This window comes from Bos indicus, chromosome 6 (genome assembly GCF_029378745.1).
Source record: "Bos indicus isolate NIAB-ARS_2022 breed Sahiwal x Tharparkar chromosome 6, NIAB-ARS_B.indTharparkar_mat_pri_1.0, whole genome shotgun sequence".
NCBI classification, from domain to species: domain Eukaryota; kingdom Metazoa; phylum Chordata; class Mammalia; order Artiodactyla; family Bovidae; genus Bos; species Bos indicus.
In genome coordinates, this window is record NC_091765.1 from 36,287,771 (window position 1) to 36,307,776 (window position 20,006).

The window sequence follows — 20,006 nt, forward strand, 5'->3', positions numbered from 1 at the left end:
CTGTTATGAAAATAGGCAGCGCGGCTGAGTAGTGGAACCCACTATTTTCAGAATGAGCAGTGGCGGTGTCAGCTTTCAACAAGTCGAGCTTTTCATAATGTGACCAGTGATGAATGCCATTGTAGTCGGTGTTAGTACCGTCCAAGCTGCTGCTAAGTTGCAAACCACTTACAGAAAGAAACTTCCCTCTCCTCTGAAGATACTTTTCTTTCCCCTCTTTTTTTACATTTTCTTTCCAGAGTTAGAGATAATAAGGAAGCAGCATAGAAGGGGCCCAGGCATTACCATTCATAAGAATTCAGTTATAACAGGAATTAGATTGGCCTCGAGTCAGTCTCTGGGCCTCAGTTACCTTCCCTGTAAAAAGTCAGTAGTGTTTACCCTGCAGGCTTGCTGCATTGCTGGAACAAGGCTTAAGCCTTTGTTCACAATTTTAAAGGCAAAAGCGCCAAAGGGACCTGCTGTCAAAAGTTCAGTTCTCCAACAGACTTAAAAACAAACTGACTTAATGATACCATCAGCTTCTGTGGAATTCATGCCCAATTCAGAAAGAAGTCATAATGCCCCAGAGAGTCTTGTAAGAAAATTCTTATTTGCTGCTGCTAATGAGATGAGATGATAAGGACTCCTTCCTTTACTCACCTCAAGTTGGGCTCCTGTGAGCCCATTTCTTAATTAGATCTCAGTCTTGGTTGTTCTCAATTTGTTGTTGTTCAGTTGCTAAGTCGTGTCTGACTCTTTGTGGACCCTATGAACTGCAGCACGCCAGGCTTCCCTGTCCTTCACTATCTCCCGGAAGTTCACTCAGACTCATGTGCATTGAGTCGGTGATGCCATCCAACCATCTCATCCTCTGTCACCCCCTTCTCCTCCTACACTCAGTCTTTCCCAGCATCAGGGTCTTTTCCAGTGAGTCATCTCTGTGCATCAGGTGGGCTAAGTATTGGAGCTTAGCTCCAGCATCAGTCCTTCCAATGAATATTCAGAGTTGATTTCCTTTAGGATTGACTGGTTTGATTTCCTTGCTATCCAAGGGACACTCAAGAGTCTGCCAGCACTACAGTTCAAAAGTATCAATTCTTCGGCACTCAGCTTTCTTTCAGTTCAGTTCAGTCGCTCAGTCGTGTCTGACTCTTTGCGACCTCATGGACTGCAGCACACCAGGCCTCCCTGTCCATCACCAACTCCTGGAGCTTACTCAAACTCATGTCCATTGAGTCATTGATGCCATCCAACCGTCTCATCCTCTGTCGTCCCCTTCTCCTCCTGCCTTCAATCTTCCCCAGCATTGGGGTCTTTTCAAATGAGTCAGCTCTTCGCATCAGGTGGCCAAAGTATTGGAGTTTCAGCTTCAACATCGGCCCTTCCAATGAACACTCAGGACTGATCAGCTTTCTTTATGGTCTATCTTTCACATCCATACATGACTACTGGAAAAACCACAGCTTTGACTATATGGACCTTTGTCAGCAAAGTGATGTCTCTGCTTTTTTATATGCTGTCTAAGTCTGTCATAGCTTTTCTTCCAAGGAGCAAGTGTCTTTTAATTTCATGACTGCAGTTACTGTCCACATTGATTTTGGAGCCCAAGAAAATAAAGTCTGTCACTGTTTCCGTTGTTTCCCCACCTATTTTCCATGAAGTAATGGGACCAGATGCCATGATCTTAGTTTTTTGAATGCTGAATTTTAAGATTGTTGCCTTCAGCAACAGTCCCCCTACCCTTGATGTCTCTTCTTAATCATTTTCCATACACTGACCTGCCCCCACCCCACCCCCATTCACATACAAACCTACTCCTTGGTCATAAATCCCTACACATTTTTGTGTATTTGGAGTTGAACACAGTCTTTCTTTCCTCCTGCCATGGGCTTTACCCCTAATGCAATAGCCTAAATGAAGTCTTTCTTATCATTTTAACAAGTGTCAGAATAAATTTCTCTTTAACACAGACCAAAGTTTGCACTCGTACTTCATCGTGTCCATTGTGTCCAACTCTATGTGACCCAATGGACTGTAGCCCACCAGGCTCCTCTTTCTATGGGATTCTCCGGGCAAGAATATTGGAGTGGGTTGCCATGCCCTACTCCAGGGCATCTTCCCGAACCCGTGTCTCTTATGTCTCCTGCATTGGCAGACGGGTTCCTAACCACTAGTGCCACCTGGGAAGCCCCAGATCAAAGTATAAATATGAGGTTTTTTAAAGAGGCTAACACTTCTTTGGTGCTTAACATGAGCCAAGACATAACTTGTTTTAAGAGCTAAGTCTATTCCTCACAACAGCTCAGTGAGGCTGTATTATTATTATTAGCCTCAATTTATGGATTACACTGGGGCCCTGAGATGTTAAATTACTTGCCCAAGCACACAAAGCTAGAGCTATGTGGTGGAACTGATATGTGGTGGAACCCGGGGGCCTGGCCCCAGGGTTCATGTTCTTAAACACAATGCCCGCCTGTCCTCAGAAGACTGAAAATTAGGTTGGGAAGTCTACTGTGTCAGTGCTCTCAAAACAAAGCTCTCAAACTTACCCGTCCATAGGAGCCAGGGTAAATTATGCAAAGGAGTGAAGCAGGCTAGGTGAGGAAGGGTTGTGTGGAGTCTGGAATGCCCCTGCCCTCTAGAAAGACTGACCTTCACATCGCCACCTTGTGTTGTCTTCTGAGGTGGGCGGGAGGGCGGGGGAAGGCAGAGAAAGAGAAGAGAGAAATATGGATTTTTATGAATGATATCTTCAATAGACAAAGAGAAGAGAAAAAGGGAAAGGAGAGAGAGGGGAAGAGAAAGGAAATGGAAGGGAAAGTTGCGCAAGAAACACACAGACAGACCTGCGGAAGGAATTTATTCAGTCTGTGGGCCACCTCATTTAATAACCTCAATTTTAAAGGTTATTAAATCTTATCACAGTGTAATCCTACTGATTTTAAAGACTTACTCCTCACTCTAAACCACCAAGTCATTACATTTTTTAAATAACCTATCTGTGTAACCTATTAGAGACTGTGCTGCTGCTACTGCTAAGTCGCTTCAGTCGTGTCCGACTCTGTACGACCCCATTGACAGCAGCCCACCAGGCTCCCCCATCCCTGGGATTCTCCAGGCAAGAACACTGCAGTGGGTTGCCATTTCCTTCTCCAATGCATGAAAGTGAAAAGTGAAAATGAAGTCACTCAGTCGTGTCCGACTGTTAGCGACCCCATGGACTGCAGCCCACCAGGCTCCTCCGTACACGGGATTTTCCAGGCAAGAGTACTGGAGTGGGGTGCCATTGCCTTCTCCGATTAGAGACTGTAGATTTCTGCTACTTAGTTGGAGAGGAAAGGAGCAAAAGGAGGAGAATTGTTTCTTGAGGTTAAGCAGTCTGTCCAGGGCTCGTGGAGATGCAGTGACAATTACAATAGCAAATATGTTTCAAGTAGTGTTGATTTCCTATCTACTCATGAATCAAGAGATTTCAAATTACGTGTGTTAACCAAGCAATCTGGGCTTTTCTTCTTGAAATGATGGATAATTTAACTGCTACTAACAAAGCAAACAAAAAGAAAATGTTCTTTTAAATGAAAACTAGTATAATCAGCTCTCTGTGGGAAATGGGGATCAACTCGGTGACTTATGAGATTTCAGTGAAGTCCCTCATCTTTTCTAAGTCTTCCAGCCTTCAGTTGCTGGACTCTGAGGTGTTCATAGTTTACAGTCCTCTCTGGCAAGCCAGGCTTCTTGGCTCTAGCCATATAACAAGGAGATGTCCCCCAACCAGATGTTCTGACCTTCCAGCTTTTTATAGGAGGTGGCCAATGGACTTGTTTTTAATTATTTAAAGTCTCATAAATAAGATACAACTATTTTATTTCCAAAAAACAGCACTCTTTTAAATAGTGTTTTCATTACTATTTCATGTCATGGCTTAAATTTGCTTATTATTTTGAAATTTGGCAGGGCTTAATAATGGCCATTTTGGAGGGAAATGGGATCAATTAACACCTTTTTGTGCACAAGGTTCTGCACTGTGTCCTGAGGAGTGAACAGAAAAGAATCAATAAGATTGTCCCCTTCCCTCCTGGGACTTGAAGGACTTCTGGAGAAATGAGACATTTATACAAGCAACAACAGTACAAAAACAGTACATGAAAAGCACAATACAAAGAACACAGATGGCCATAGCTGTAGAATTTTGAAAAGAGAGAGAGATTTTATGACTTAAAAGGCCTTAGGAGCCTTCAGAAAGGATGGGGTTTAAGTGGGGTTTTGAAGAACGAGTCTGCTTTTTGAAGATGAGGTCAGATAGTAGTACTAAAGGTATAATAAAGACAGATGCCAAAGAGGCAGAGGGAAAATAAGCTTGGGGCACAACAAGTGACTGCAACAGAAAATTCTAGAAAGGAAGAAATGGAACATAAACCTGGGGAAGTGATTTGAATGAGCAGAAAGCAGTCAAGACCAAGGAAGGGAAAATCTTTAACCCATCAATATGAATAATGAAGTTAGAAGAAGAGCTGTTTGGGAAAGAAGATAAATTGGATTTATTGTTAAATGCCATATGATTGAGCAATCAAATACCATTAAACCAAAACACAAAAGTATTTATTTTCAAAATCTGGGCCCAACCAGATTGACCTTTGCCTTACTTTGACGCTAAAGCTGGAGTTATGATTGTGATGTTTGATTTATTATCTATCACATGCAAAAAGTAGGATCTTTGAAATTTGGAGCTGGAAGAGCCCTTAGAAATCATATAATTCATTTTGCCAATGAGTTAATTTGGGGTGCAGAAAGATTAAGTGATTGCCATGAGGTCATAGAACCTGTGAGTGATAGAAGTAATATCAAAACAGTTATCTGCTAATTTCTGAACCATTGCTGTGTCTTCATCACATAGTCTGGTTATTCTTTCTAAAAAAATGTTTATGCATAAACACACATGAATAAATTTTCATATATACTTTTAAAGACTCAGATATACTTGTTAACATCCAAAATTTTCCCACTTTTGGATACCTACATCTCTTTTTCCCTATTTCTAAGTCAGAAAACTCCTTTTGGGACTTATATAACTACACATAAACACACACATAACACATATGTATGTAGAGTTTTTGGTCATTGTTTTACAGAAATGAAAACATATATTCTTTTATGTACCTTGCTTTTCTCATTCAACCATACCTTGGTGAAATTTCTCCCAAGTGAAAAGTTATAACCTCATTAGCTATTTATTTTAATGGTTGTAAAATGCTCTACTGTAGAGCTATATCATGATTTATTCTGCCTCTCCGCCTTTTAAGGAAACCAGTTTGAGTTTTTTGCCTCTACAAATAGTTCTCCAATAGACATGTGTGCACGTGTTAGTCACTCAGTGGTGTCTAACTCTGTGATCTCATGGGTTGTAGCCCACCAGTCTCCTCTCTCCACAGAATTTTACAGGGAAGAATACTAGAGTGGGTTGCCATTTCCTTGTCCAGGGGATCTTCCCAACCCAGAGATTGAACCCAGGTCTCCTCCACTGCAGGTGGATTCTTTACCATCTGAGCTACCAGGGAAAGCATTTTTAATAAACATACTTGTATATTTATCTACATATGCTGGTATTTTATTTCTATTGATAGGATCACTGAGTGAAGGACATGTGTATTTTTAGTTTTAAAAGCTAAACTACTTCCCTAAGAAAGCTGCAACAATACACATTTGCACGTACAATTAATAGAAATACTTCCTTTCACAAGGTCTTCCCAGGCCATGGTGTTACAACATTTTTTAAAAGTTTTTGCAAGTGCAGTTGGTATAGAGTAAAATCTCATTGTTTCTTTATTTGCATTTCTTTGATCACAAATGAATTTGATCATCTTTTCATCAAGTTGTTGGCTATTGGATTTCCTACCTTATAAACTGTGCTTCCATATCCATTTTTCCAATGGATTATTTTGTCTCCTTATAAGTTTTTAAGAACTTCTACTATATTTCAGATATTTTTGCCTGTCCTCTAGGGTTGAAAACACTTTTTTAAACCTGTTGTACCTGTTTGTGTCATCTTTTGCCATGCAAAAGTTTTGTCATTTTTTTTAGTCATCTGTGCTGATGTTTTCTCTCATAATTCTGGGTATATTTTCTGCCTTGCCAAAGAAACCTATCTACCATGCTCCTAGATATATTTATGAGCTTATATTTTCTTAACAGAGTTTTTTATTTAAATATTTATATTTTAACCTTTAATCTCTCTAAGTCTATCTAAGATTTATTTTTGGTATAAGAGAGAGTTTTCTTTTATTTAAGATGACTAATGAGTTTGCCAGCCCCTTATATTAAATAATCCATCCTTTTGTCACTAGATTGAAATGCCTCTTTTGTCATATATTAAATCCTCATTTTATATCTGGATCTATTTCAAGATAATCTAGTCTACATATCTGTTTGGGCTTATTTCTTATTTTAATACTTATTCATTTGATTACAGTTGCTTTATAGGATTTTCTGATATCTGGTAAATCAGATTACACAAATGACTTGAAGTTGTTAGTAAGTGCATATGTAAGTATTAATATGTTAAAAGCCTATTTTCTAGACAGCAATGGGATGAAGCAGAAACTAACATATCAAGATAATACTTGTATAATTAAAATAATTTTCCCATAATCTTTCTTCCCAAGATCTGCATTTATATCAACAGTTGTGGAAAGAAAAGATTTCATGTGCTTGTGAGATCCTATACAAGTGACAAATTGGTATAGTTTCAACCCTCAGATACTGTACTATATTAATGGTACTGTTTCCTTGATTCACAGATTGGTCCTTCAGAGGAATCACCCCTGATTGCATCTTCACTTTGAGCTTCGGCTGCTTCCCTAAAGGAGTGCTGTCCAGGTGCAAGCTCCAAGCTTTTTCCCGGAGAGAGATTCCATGGGGACTGTACCTGACCCTCTGAGATCAGCCAAAACATCCCTGATTGCAGCTTCTGGAGAAGAAGAGGGCCTGGGAGAGGTGCAGGTTGCCTCGCCCCAGCCTCGACCAGAAGTCCTGAGTGAGAACACCAATGGCCTTTCCAGCACTCCTGCAGAGCCAGACCTCAGCCCCAGAACAGCTGCCAAGGCCCTGATGCAGGCCAGTGAGCATGTGCCCACGCAGGCAGCCATGTCCTCTCCTGACATTGTCAGTGAGGTGGGGAAGGCATCTCCCACACTCAACTCTCCTGGCAATACTCAGCTGTCAGGGGGCAGAGAGCCCACAGCACCAGCCCTGTGTTCTGCAGCAGGCAAGGATCTAATACCTGCAACATTTACAATGCCAGCCAATCAGCACATCCACCCAGTTGTCCCAGGCAACCAGCCCCATGCCAGCCCCCAGTCAGGGCCTGAAGATACCCTGGTGAAATCACAGAGAACTGCAGATGGAGGGCAACCTGAGAAGTCAAGTTGTCCGGTGGTGGTCATCTGTGGCAAAGATCAAATGCCCTGTGATTTTCCTTCTCAAGAAACAATGCAGGGAATAGTGCAAACTGAAGATACAGCAGCCAGGTCGTTCAGTCCTACTTCCGCTACTGTAGGTGGACCCGAAGCAGAAAGGCAGCAAGCTGTTTGCACTTCCCAGACAAGGTCCTGTGGCTCTCCAACAGGAGAAGATGGATGTTCGGGGAACAAACCACCCTCTGCCGCCACCTCAGACACCCAGGCCATGACTTCGGTGATTCCTCAACCATCCCACCTCCCTAGCAACGGATCCATGTTTCCTCCAGATCCAGAGAAGGTGCCGCTGGCAGCACAGCCTCAAGTGTCAAGGTTTAAAGAAGCAAGTACGATGACCAGCCAAGCTGAAAATGAGATCAAGAAAACCCCGCCCAGGGCTCAGCAAGATGCCGAGGTGCAGGCAGTGGCGAGTGTCCAGAGCAGATCGGCGTCCACCAGCCCCAGCATCCTCGCTGCATTCTTAAAGGAAACCCCTGCTCCAGAGCGGTTCGAACAAGAACAGCTGCGTGTCATTTGCCACGGCAGCGCGAACCACACGTTGGAGCTGTCTGAGAACACCCTAGACCCCAGGGAGGCGGGTCAGTGCCGTGACCTTATGCCAGCGGTGCACATCCAGACAGCTACAGCTGTTTCTGCAGCTTTCCAAGGAGAAAATAAGTCAGGGAGCCTACCGGGGGAGGTTCTTAAAACCTCAGCCATCAACGTGTCATCCAGTGATGCTCAGGAGACGTGTAAACAAGACGGGAAATCAGCGGGAATGACCCTAGCGGGGCAAGAGCTTACCTTTAGACAGCTTTCGGGTACTACTTCTACCTCCCTGAAAGCTAGCCCCAGTGACCAGACTTCTCTTAGCGCAGGACGTCAAGTTGAAACAGGTCACGGATTAGGGAAATGTGAAACGAAGCCATCTGAGTTTGCAGTGGCAACCACCAGTGGCCACAAACCAGACCCCGACTGCAAACTCTCCGACTACTGTGGCCCTGCCAGCAGAGCCGACCAGTCCAGGAGCTTGGATCTCACGAATCAAGGGGATGCAAGAGAGAAGAAGCTTGCGTCTCCTCAGATAATGAAAGAACAAGAATCTCCTGGCATCGATATCCTGGAGGTGAGGGCAAGGGCAGAGGCCAAAAGCCTACTGCTCAATCCTAAATCTCAAGAAAGTGGAGGCGTGGCATCAGGTGCCAGCCCTACACCCTCCCCAGTTAGAAGGAGCCAGGAGGGCACCGGGGAAGAAAACAGACAGACCAAGACAGCTGCCAGCCTAAGCCTGCCGTCGGATGCCATTGGGGACTCTAGTCCTGGCTCTGGCAAAAGGACCCCTTCTCGCTCCGTCAAAGCCAGCCCCCGCCGGGCCAGCCGAGTCAGCGAGTTCCTCAAGGAGCAGAAGTTAAACGTGACAGCTGCTGCCGCCCAGGTGGGACTCACTCCAGGAGAGAAGAAGAAGCAGCTGAGTGCCGACTCCAAGCTCCAGTTGAAACAGTCCAAGCGTGTCCGGGACGTGGTGTGGGACGAGCAGGGCATGACCTGGGAGGTGTATGGCGCTTCCCTGGACCCGGAGTCCCTGGGCATCGCCATACAGAACCATTTACAAAGACAAATCAGAGAACACGAGAAGTTAATCAAAGCTCAAAGCGGCCAGAGCCGGAGGTCCATCTCCTCAGATACTTCTTCTAATAAAAAGCTCAAAGGCAGGCAGCACAGCGTTTTCCAGTCCATGCTGCAGAACTTTCGACGCCCCACCTGCTGCATTCGTCCTGCTCCTTCTTCTGTGTTAGATTGAAAAGGAACATGTCCAGAAGCCCTTGGATACTGCTACAAGCTTCAGAGGTGTCCATCTGTCTATGTCAGAGCTTACTTAATTTTTTTTCTGAGGGACCAGGAAGAGAAAGCATTAACTCACAGAAATTGCTACTAAGAATTGCTGGGTCCTTTGCTTGGGGCTCCATAAATAAAAAATATTGTTTCAATTTGAAAGGAAGTGAAGAAGTAAGCTTCACTGAAGGCTTACAACCTTAATTAAGAGGAAATAACACTTTTTTTAAATATGTTTTTAGAATAACATGCTCATTACACATGTGTCATTTTATATTACTGCCTCAATTTATCACACTATGGTATTTCCATTAAAACCCCTGCTTTATATTAAAAGTAGCAAAGACACTGTTAGCAAATACAGTTATACTTTGTAGTCCAATGCAATAAGAATGCTGATACCACACAAAATTTAAGTAGGTGATGAGAAATATCATGGAAAAAAAATGGAAACAAATTTGACTCATTCCTCGGCTAGAGGATATAAATAAAGTACTTACATGCATAAAATGCCAAATATGAAATAATATTTGTAAACATCTGCATATAATCCTTTTTATAAACCTTGTTATACCTGTTAATAAACATAAGAAAGTTATATTAGGAAAAAAGTTAGCAAACCATTTGAATACTGCCCACATAAAACATGAATTTATGTATATACATTTTCCTACACTAAGGGCAAGGGTCATCTCTGTGATTGTGCTTAGATTAAATTCATATTTCCTTGCCCAAGAGGAAATACATGTGACTGAATTCTTGAAGAGAATTATCATATTATTGATAATACTGAGTTTTATGTTGTTCAGCTGTCTCCAATAACATTCTGCTGAGAATGTTAAGGTTCTGGTAAGGAATTATAAATAGCCAATTACCCAACACTCCTTTTCTTATGTTGAAAAAAGGAAAGTCTCCTGAGTAACAAAAACAACAGGTTTAATTGTGGCTCCTGTGAACAGGATGCAGTTTGTATTTTTGTTTTGGTTTGGTTCGGTAGCTTCTAATAGAAAATGTAGTCAAAAAAATGAGCTCCCTCGCTGCTTTTGTATGCAGACTAATATCATCTTAATAATTGCTTAAGACTAATCTGTGGTAAAAAGGTAATCTCTTCAAGCCTATTAATTTTAAGAGAAATACCATCATATCTCATCCTTCCAACCCATTAAAAGAAGCTGCCTTTACTAAAACATCATTTACTAAAACAGCTTTAGTAAAGCTGCCTTTACTAAAACTAAGCTTTGGGTGAGCTTAGTCCTTGAGAATATAGGCACCTGTTTGAGCTGAGCCCTCACCTGTCTCCATAATGGAAGCGTGTCCTTGGGGCCCATGAGTGTTGTGCAGGGCACTGGCTGGGTGACCAACAGGGCTTGAGTGGGGCTCGTGGGGAAGAGAGGAGTGAGCCCTGGAGGTTGTTGGTTTCCACCTTGCATTTAGAGAATCACTGTTAGTGATGAAGGGGCGTTGGCTGCTTTCTCTAAACTCACTGCCCTGATGAGCCAGGAAAGAATTGTCCAGCTGTATACTATCTCTCCAGAGATTCATAAATGCCATTTGTGTAGTCAATGCAAAGTTTCTATTTTTTTTTTTTTAATTTGGATTCTCTTTTGCAGATTCTGAACATATTGCAGGAGGATATCATACCTCAACTTTAACACCACAAGCTACATCAGACATAAATTAGTCAATAGTCATCAATTTCTTTCAAAGTAATTGGACTGTCTATGAAGCGTACATAAGCAGACCACAGAGCCATTCTCAGAGTCAGAGCCAGAGAATGGCAATTACAGGTGTTAGAATTGAAACTTACAATGAATTTTTAAATAAAGCACATGTTTGTTTCTTACCAGTTGGCCTCTACTAAGAAGGCTATCTAAGTAGAAATTACCATCAAATTAGCAGCCAAAATTATTAATAATGAATTGCGTCTAAAACTCTCTCTTTGGGCCTTAAATACCCATTGGCTGCAGTGTTCATGTCACTTCTGTAGGAGATGCCTTTGCCAGAGTTTAACCTCCCTCCTGTCTCGCTCACTGGCTGTCTCCCTCCCACGTGCTGTGTACACATAGAGAACACCCTCTGTACACAGTGGCAGCTGTCAACAGTACCCACTCCAGATGGGTGGGCCCAGGTCACCCTCTGCTCTGAACTGGCTAGAACAGGCTGTCCCTGCATTAAAATGGGAAAAAAGGAAGAATTTAGCATCTGGTAATAATATTAGTTTTCATGAGGTTGGAGTAACCATGTGATTTATAAATAGTGAAAGGAAACAGAGGCCAAAGAGAGTTGTAGACATTGTTGTTGTCACACATTAGAAGCAAATTAATAAAATTCAATCAATTAAAACTTAAAGTGTGCTAGAGTCACTTTGGTTTTTCTGGGGACTGAAACTAACCTTTACTTCTTAATCTTCAATTTTTTACTTTCAATCTTTACCACACTCTAAAGATTGTCACAAAATGTTACAAAAGCTTTCTTCTCACTTACTGAATCTTATAGAAGGAAAAGTCCTGAAAAAAATTGTCACAGACATAGCTCATCAAATAGATAAATAAGACAGGAGCCTGTTCAAAACAGTGGTGTTTCTGCATTATGATCCCCCAAAGATTCTCAGGATAAAACCTTGTTTTGAAAACGCTCTTTCACTTGGATCTATGACACATACACATTCAGGACATCATTTGTGATTCCTTAGGTTCACCCAGCAAATGAAGTTGCAAAACAATTTTCATGGCAGACTCTTTGAACTTGCTCTGCTTATTCGTTACCTGCATGACACACACAGTGTTGAAAGCTGTTTTTGTCCTTATTTCTTTTAGTTATCTTTTGGTCCTTTTAAATGTATTTTAGTTGTTGAAATAAATGGAGGGAATACTTTATTAAGTAGATCAGTATAAGATATTTTTTAAACCAGCAGGAAAAAAGGGATGACTTAGGCCATCCATATGTTTAACATGGGAAGATGTATACCCAGTGAAAATTTTTCGTTTAAATACCGATTTTTCTATTTTATGACTACAAGAAAAATGTGACCATTTCAACTGTCATGTATCTACTTATCTTCAGTGATTTTCTAATTATGTCTTTTTGGAGTATTACCCTTGATGCCACAGACCAACTACTTTACATACACTGAAATCCTAATTAAGCTTTGTGTTTTGGATCCATGGCACGTGTTAAACGTTTTGTTAGGCCAAAGTGGACCAGAAACCTTTTTTGTTTGCATCCAAAATGAAATATTTATAAAAAAATATTACTGTGTTTTCCTACCTTGACAAGTCAGCTCTATTGAATATAATTTGATTTCTGATGATCTTTAATCTTTAGAATGGTCGAATATTTATTACTTTGGATATCAGTGTTCTCCATGTTATAGGTTAAATATCATAACTGGAATAAATGGGACTGAATATGCATGTGTACCATATACCCTAGAGGTTGAATTTTGGAACCAAGTTCTTAACAAGAGCTTGTCATCTTAAGAAAGCAGAAAAGGAAAACTGCTTTGGGTTGTATCTAAGAGTATTAAGGTTTTTATTGTTCTAGCTTATTCTGATAGTCTTCCTCTCATCTCTGGGATTTCCTATCATTTGGGAAATATCTGTATATACCACATGAAGACTAGGATATGATGTGACTTTAAGATTTGTTTACAGAGGACCTATATGAATAGGCTGTTAATGTGAATTGTTTGGCCTCTGTTGTATCCTCTTTGTTACTGTTTTGCTTCCAAAATGTGAGAAACTGTCTTTTCTTCCTCCTACATATTGTGCAAGTGTTTAACAATTTGTCCATTTCTAGTACCGCATAATTTACCACAGCCCTTGTCTACTTTTTAAGAATCAGTATAAAGGAAAACAATACATTAGGATAAGGTTTGCATATATATATGTGTGTGTGTGTTTACTGAATATCACAAATGTCACTTGTAGCCTTGTGTAGGCCTCTACGTGTCTGATTTACTAATCATCTCCAATGCTGCCATGGAGATGACGCTGTTTACTCTCTCCAGCTTTGTTCTAAGCGGTATTTGAGAAACAGAGCCTATGAACTTCCCCTTTGTGATAATAATGCAGTGAACTCAGCAGTATCTTGGATAAATAAACTGACCATCTTGTCTCTATCCCTGTTCTGTCTACACAGTGAACCAGAAGTCTTGCCCTCCTCTGCCTCAGTGCTTGCTGTTTTATATTCCCATCTGAGCATTTTCTTTTCTGTTAGCAATGTTCTTGGTTCCATGTGTGGCCCTTTGGGTTGAATCTCCAAAGGTGGGTCAGCTGCTGCCACCTGGCAAATAACAGGTAACGTGCCAGATCTCCTGTCCAACTTTGTAACTTTATCCTTCTTAATGAAATTCTGCAGCCAGCTGAGTAATTTATAAATGTCATTGTGTAGACACATGGGCTGAAGGATATCTACAAAGTTTTAGACATTTTTTTGCAAAAGGGGAAAAATTAATCTTGGAAAGACTGAAACATATTTCCATGACCTTTACCCTACTGTTGGAAAAAAATGAATTCTCCTTGGCTACAGAAATAAAATAAACTTGATTTGCAATGACCAAGGACATAAATGAAGATGGATTGAAGTGGAAAAATTCTGTCTCACAAATCAGTGACATCTACCAGAGTTCATTACAGCTACTTTTAACTGTGAACATTCACCAGCTAAACTACTCACTTGCCACAACCAAATAACCTCTCTCAAAGCAAATCCAGTACATTGGCATATATGTGTAGATAGAAACAAACAAAACAAAAAAACCCTGAAAAATTACTGTTGGCTGTTAGGTAAATCAAGGTGATAATCAAAAGGACATTTGAATAACGGCAAGCCTTGGTGAAATGACTGTGAGGGCCAGAATGGTGCAACAAGGTGTTATTCCCAAGTTTGGTGTGTTTTTCTAAGACCCAGATATCTCAGCTACTCATCCTGAGAATAAAGACTGTTGATAATGAAATTAAAGTCAAGCAATAATGTGCCAAAAAGAGGCAGTTATATCACCAAGTGCATCTATTATGGGCACACCATTATATATTTATGGTTTGCTCCATGAAGACTGACCATAACCCATGGGATAAAAGTAGCAAAGGCATAATTTCTGCTTTCTTGCTGGAAAAACTTACGTAAGAGCTCCATAGAGAGGCACAACACTAGTGACCATTAGACCTGATGGTTAACAGCTCTGTTTTAACATTAGTCAAGACCAAAGGAATCACCAAGAGTCTTGCTAGCTTAAAATTCAAGACAGCTTCATCCAGAAACACCGTTGAAATGGAAGGTTAAATGTATAGTAATTACTCTCCCTGGATACTAGCCTATAAGAAAGCAATTCAGTTAACTCTGCCTGGAGATTACCAGATTTAGCTATGAAATAAATGGGTTCTCAAATGAGGACTAGCTAAAACGTGAATATGATGTTGTAGATGGGCGTTTCTAAATACTAATTCTTCACCAAGTATTCTTTTGGGTTCAAGCTCGAAATCAACTGGCTGGAGTAAAGATCACGTGTTTCCGACTCAAGCGACTTAGCAGCAGCAGCATTTTACACTTTAGAAAAAGGTACTCATGATCAACCAGCATGATGATAGTTGTGATGACAAATACCCTAATGATTTAAGTGTGTTAAAGAGAATTGAGTGGGGAAGAAACACTAACTTCTTTCTCGATCTTTTAAGATATGGGAGGCCATCCGTTTATTTTGGAGTGAAAAGGATAGCTTGCTTTTTGACCTTGCTGCTAGCATTACTCTTTGTTCCTTTAAAAATTAAATTATTTTTAAGCAAAACTTTTGAGAAGTTAAACATTTTTTTATGGTTCATATTGTTTTTGTGTTATGTATAGAGCAAACTATGAAATGAGCAGAAGGGGCTTACCCATTTAGACTTCGTAGCATTTATTTAACCACATCTTTGAGTAAATTATTTTGTAAAATGTTTTCCATCATTTCTGATGTTGGTAACTTGGAAGATTACAGTATTATTCTCACAGTCCCCATTCCCTAAAGGGTTGGAGAGACTAAGTCTTGTTTTTAAGGGCATCTGGAAATACCTTTCCCAGGTATTTGAGAAAGGTCTTCAGGGCCTGTAAACCCAAGAAGGAAATATACTAAGAATTACTAAACTTCTAAATGTATTTATCTCTGCTGTACTAACATGTAAACACTATATTGTGCATTACCCTGTAGCTGGTTGTGGTACATCAGTACATTTTGTAAGTATGTACAGACTGTGAGCAGTTGGTTTTCTATTTTTATGTGTAGGAAAAAACAAAAAACAAAAAAAACGCTGCATCCCATTTTAAGGCCAAGTTCTGTCATCAGGTAGGCACATGGCCGAAAGTGAATAAAACCAACAGAAGTGTGCATGTGTGTTAAGTGACAGAATTTGTCCTTTCGTTTTTGAAGGTCAGAAAGGGCTGTTGTTTTCTTCTCTTAATCATCTCCCAGAGTAGATAACATAATTATCACAAAGGCTGAATGCAGTCATCAGTAGATTGGCCTGTTACCAAATATGCCAGGGCTAATTCCCCATGCCATTAGTCACAGGTAAGGTCAGTTCTTTGACCACTGGGTTGATTTACATTCCTCACACATCTTCTCTGTGTTGTGTGATTAGGATGTACATACTATGGGTGTGATTGTGTACATACCTTGTATGAATTATCTAAATTCTCAAAGCAGTGGAAAACAGGAAGAAGAAACAGTTGTTCAAAAGCCTCAAAAAGGCTAATCAATGTGAATTTTCGTTTTCTACACATAAAAATGTATACATAACATAACTGTAAATAGATTACCCACATATGTATGCACACGTAAATGCATTTTATTCATACTGGTACATTTAAATCGATCACAAATTAAAACAACTAATTGAAAATTGCATCTTTTCATGACTGTTTGGTTTCACGCAGATTGATATCAGATTATATGCTCCTCATTTAACGGTGTTACTCCCTCGTAGCACATTTCCTAAGCGCCAAGAAAGCCCAGCCCCACCGAGTCACGAAAATCTAGGTGATATTACTTGAGACACAGACAGGTACTTGAGCAGCTGCAAAGGTTTAGTGCTGTTCTTTAAGTACCTAATGTTTTATCTGGAAATGACAAACACCGGGGGAAACCAGTTGTGCTTCATAGACTCCTTTTGTGCGTTCGGTGGCGTGTTTATGTGCACAGGCTCAGAAAAGCTCTGTATTGTAGAGCTGTATCTCTAGATTTCAAAAGGGTATATAATCACTCAAGGTGAAACATGATTGCAGGCATTCTTCTCTTGAGATTGGCAAAACAATGTTTAGCAACACCAAAGACAAGTCAAAGAGTAAAGATTTTATTTTTAGAAGTTACAAATGACACTGGTAGAATAACAGGATGTTAGCAATTGGGATTTCCTTAAAATGGACTCAAATAAATGATTGTTACTGACAGTTGGTGACACTGTGTGGACTAGATAACAAGATTAGAGTCATTAGCCAGCACATGTCAGTACTGGACAGTAGTCAATTTATCACAGTTCCAGTCAGTGAATCGATGTTGTTTTAGTTTCTCTCATTTCTTCAAAAGGAAGTACTCTGTTAGACATCGAAAAGTCTAATCTGGTCCTTAAAACCTAATATGAGTTGATCCTGATATTTTGACACTAATAATTATATTGGCTAGATATTAGGTTGAAGTTATGAAAAGAAATACCAGAATTGCCATCAACAGAAACTTCTGTATGGCAAAGTACAAATATAACCACTTCTCAATAGAAAGTCAATTATACCATTTCATAGGTACTCATATTTTAAAGACTGAATGTGCCATCTTTATATCTTAGATTAAAAAAGGTTAAACACCATAAAAATACTACAATTACAACTACACCTAGCTGTGTTTTTTAACTACCAAAAATGGATGTTAGAAAAGCATACATGAAATCTTCATGTCAATATTTACTGTTGCTTAAAAGATAAATTTAAATTTATGTAATTATTTTGGAAGTCATGTATTAATTTAAGTGCCAACCAGAAAAATTATAGACATCAATATAAGAATCATTTATGTGTGTACTCAGTGGATAAAGACCAAAAGTGTAGTATGATGTTAAATCACTGAAGAAACAGTAATAAAGTGAAATTCCATTTATGAATCTAAAGTTATGTCTTTTCATGATCCCTATAGACAAAGGTCATTAAATTGCTTACTTAAGAAAGTTCCCATCCTCTGTAAATTGACCTATCAATAAAATTTCATTACCTAGGAGAAAAGATGGAATATTATGATTTACATGAGGATAGATCAAGATTTTGAAATTACCTACACATCCACCCTCATTTTGGATTTGAGTTTTGAATGGATGAATGAATGAAATTCAACTGATGACTTAATTTTATCCTTAAAAAATGTCAAATATGATTTTGTTGCTTTTTTCCACTTTCCATAATAAACGTAATATAGATTAAGAGATACAGTCTTTGTTTTTTGTTATTATTGTTTCTGCCATTGCTGGCAAAGTTGTTCCTTAGCCCTAGGATGTTTAGAATCAACTGATTTTCAGTGTGACACAATTCTGCAGTGAAGCTGAAAGTATTTACACTGAAAGTATCAATTCCATTCATTAAAATAGAATTCCCATGCCTGCAGCTCATCTGAAACAGTGGTTTTTCCTACTCAGCACGGCACAGTGGTATGTGTATACGTGTCCATGTGGCTGTCCATGTATGAACTTTTGCTCAGTGAGAGGTGATGAGAGGTTGATGTTCATGGAAATATAGGAGGAGGTAGGGTGCCGGGTACATCTACTCTTATGGAAGCATAGAAACCTATATTCAAGCTTATATTGTCTCATGCCTCTGCCCATGGCCACTAGGTGTGTTGCTGTGGGGTTTCAGCTTTTCTGCCTGCTCCTTGGTAAATAAATCAGCATCCTGCAGTTTATGTTTCCAGAAGGAGACAGAAAACCCAGCTATGGCCTTAAATCCAGTTTAACCATGAATAAAACTAACACTATAGTTAGATCCCTTTTTGCCTCCTTGAATCTGTGAGAACTGGTGAGTTGGATAGATAAAACATTTATGAACTCTAAGGCTCAGATGGGAAAGAACCTGCCTGCAATGTGGGAGACCCAGGTTTGATCCCTGGGTTAGGAAGATCCCCTGGAGAAGGGAATAGCAACCACTCCAGTATCCTTGCCTGGAGAATCCCATGGACAGAGGAGCCTGGCAGACCATAGTCCGTGGAGTCACAAAGTGTCAGACACAACTAGCACTTTCACTTTCTTTCAATCTTAAAAAATGATTTAGTGAACTTTCCATGAACCTTAAACAGTGATTGTTTCAAAACTTCCAAGGGCCTTGCTCTCCATCCAATGATTGTATGTATAAATACACAGTATTCCAGCCTTAATTGATGTCCTGGGCTGCCATTACCTAACTCTTGAACACTGAGACATTCATTTTGGCAAATGAAACTTCATACATTTCCAAAGATATAAATGCTATTTGTGGAGAAGTTAGATGGTGCAAGGATCCTCAGGAGGGCTGAGATGTTTTATCTTGTGCCTGTAGCTGTTTATGTGCCACCAGCAGGCATTCCTATCATTAGGTGCCATTTACAGCCAACTGTTCTCACACACCCACATCTTTAATGTTAAGTAGTAAACACAAAACAGCCTTAGCATAATCTGGCTTCACTGGACTGACTGTGAATTCAAAATACTTATTTCTTGTAAAGAGTACACCTTTTGTAGACCATACAGGAACTCTTTAAGTCTAACATATATTCTTAATGAACTCATGAATACCAATATTGTTTAATTTCCCTTAACACCATTCTAGACTATCAGTAAGCTAAGTTACAGAGTTCTAAATTCTTTAGACTCTTTGAATCATCTTAATGTCCTATAGCCAGTTTTTCTAAAAATATCATACAGGACTAACATAGTAGAAATTCATATTATCAGGATAGAAGCTGCAAGTGCTCAAAGAAATTTCTGGTGGGAGTACTGGCTTCCCAGGGATGATATTTTCCTACGCCTTTTTTTTTTTATTCCCACTTGACACCTCTCAATCAAACTACACAAGGACCTTGGCCTGTCATTCAAAACAAGAAAAAAAAGACCTAAACAGAATGTCACTGTCAAAGATATTCTAAGTGTTTAGAAGCAAGGTAAGACTTCTTAAAAGGCTGAAAGTATTTGATTATTTTCTGTGTTCTTTTTTCCTAAAGTCAATACAAAGAGTAATGATCAAGGGCTAAATATTCTTCTGGGCACTTCTACATATATCTCCACCTTGGGAAGTATTGTATAAAATTGCACATTTTTTCAGGGTTGGATACTTGAAATGGATGTTCAAAAAATGGATGTTCAAAAAGATATCATGGTAATTACCCAGGTTTAGAACCAAAGAATCCTGGGTTCAAATTTCAGCTTTAAAACTAAATTTCTTGGCCCAGTCACTTAATCATTTTGAGCTTCAGTGAGCTCACCTGTGAAATGGAGATAACAATACTTACTCTGCAATATTATGAGGATTAAATGACACAGGGAGAACAAATGTTAGTTCCTCTGGCTACTCCTTTGAGTTTTGTATTCTTTGCTTGAACTTTACCATTAGATTATAAAAAGGCTGGCATTTTGCCACTTTCTTCTATTTAGTAAACTTTTTAATAAATCTAGAAAAGCACTAAGACTGGTTTAAATATGACTATGACATACCTAAATTGTCACTTTAAGTATATTTCCCTTTTTGTTCAAAACATAA

General features: G+C 39.7%; 1 protein-coding gene across 2 annotated transcripts in view; it reads left to right on the forward strand.

Annotated features, from left to right (window-relative positions):
• GPRIN3 (GPRIN family member 3) overlaps nucleotides 1-17,709 on the forward strand; it is a 77,290-nt gene extending 59,581 nt beyond the window's left edge. For both annotated transcript variants that reach the window (XM_070791187.1, XM_070791186.1), the window contains exon 2: nucleotides 6,777-17,709. In XM_070791187.1, the coding sequence (XP_070647288.1) occupies nucleotides 6,892-9,234 (2,343 nt within the window). In that variant the 5' untranslated portion in view covers nucleotides 6,777-6,891 and the 3' untranslated portion in view covers nucleotides 9,235-17,709. The remainder of the gene's footprint in view (nucleotides 1-6,776) is intronic.
• Nucleotides 17,710-20,006: the final 2,297 nt, after the last annotated feature.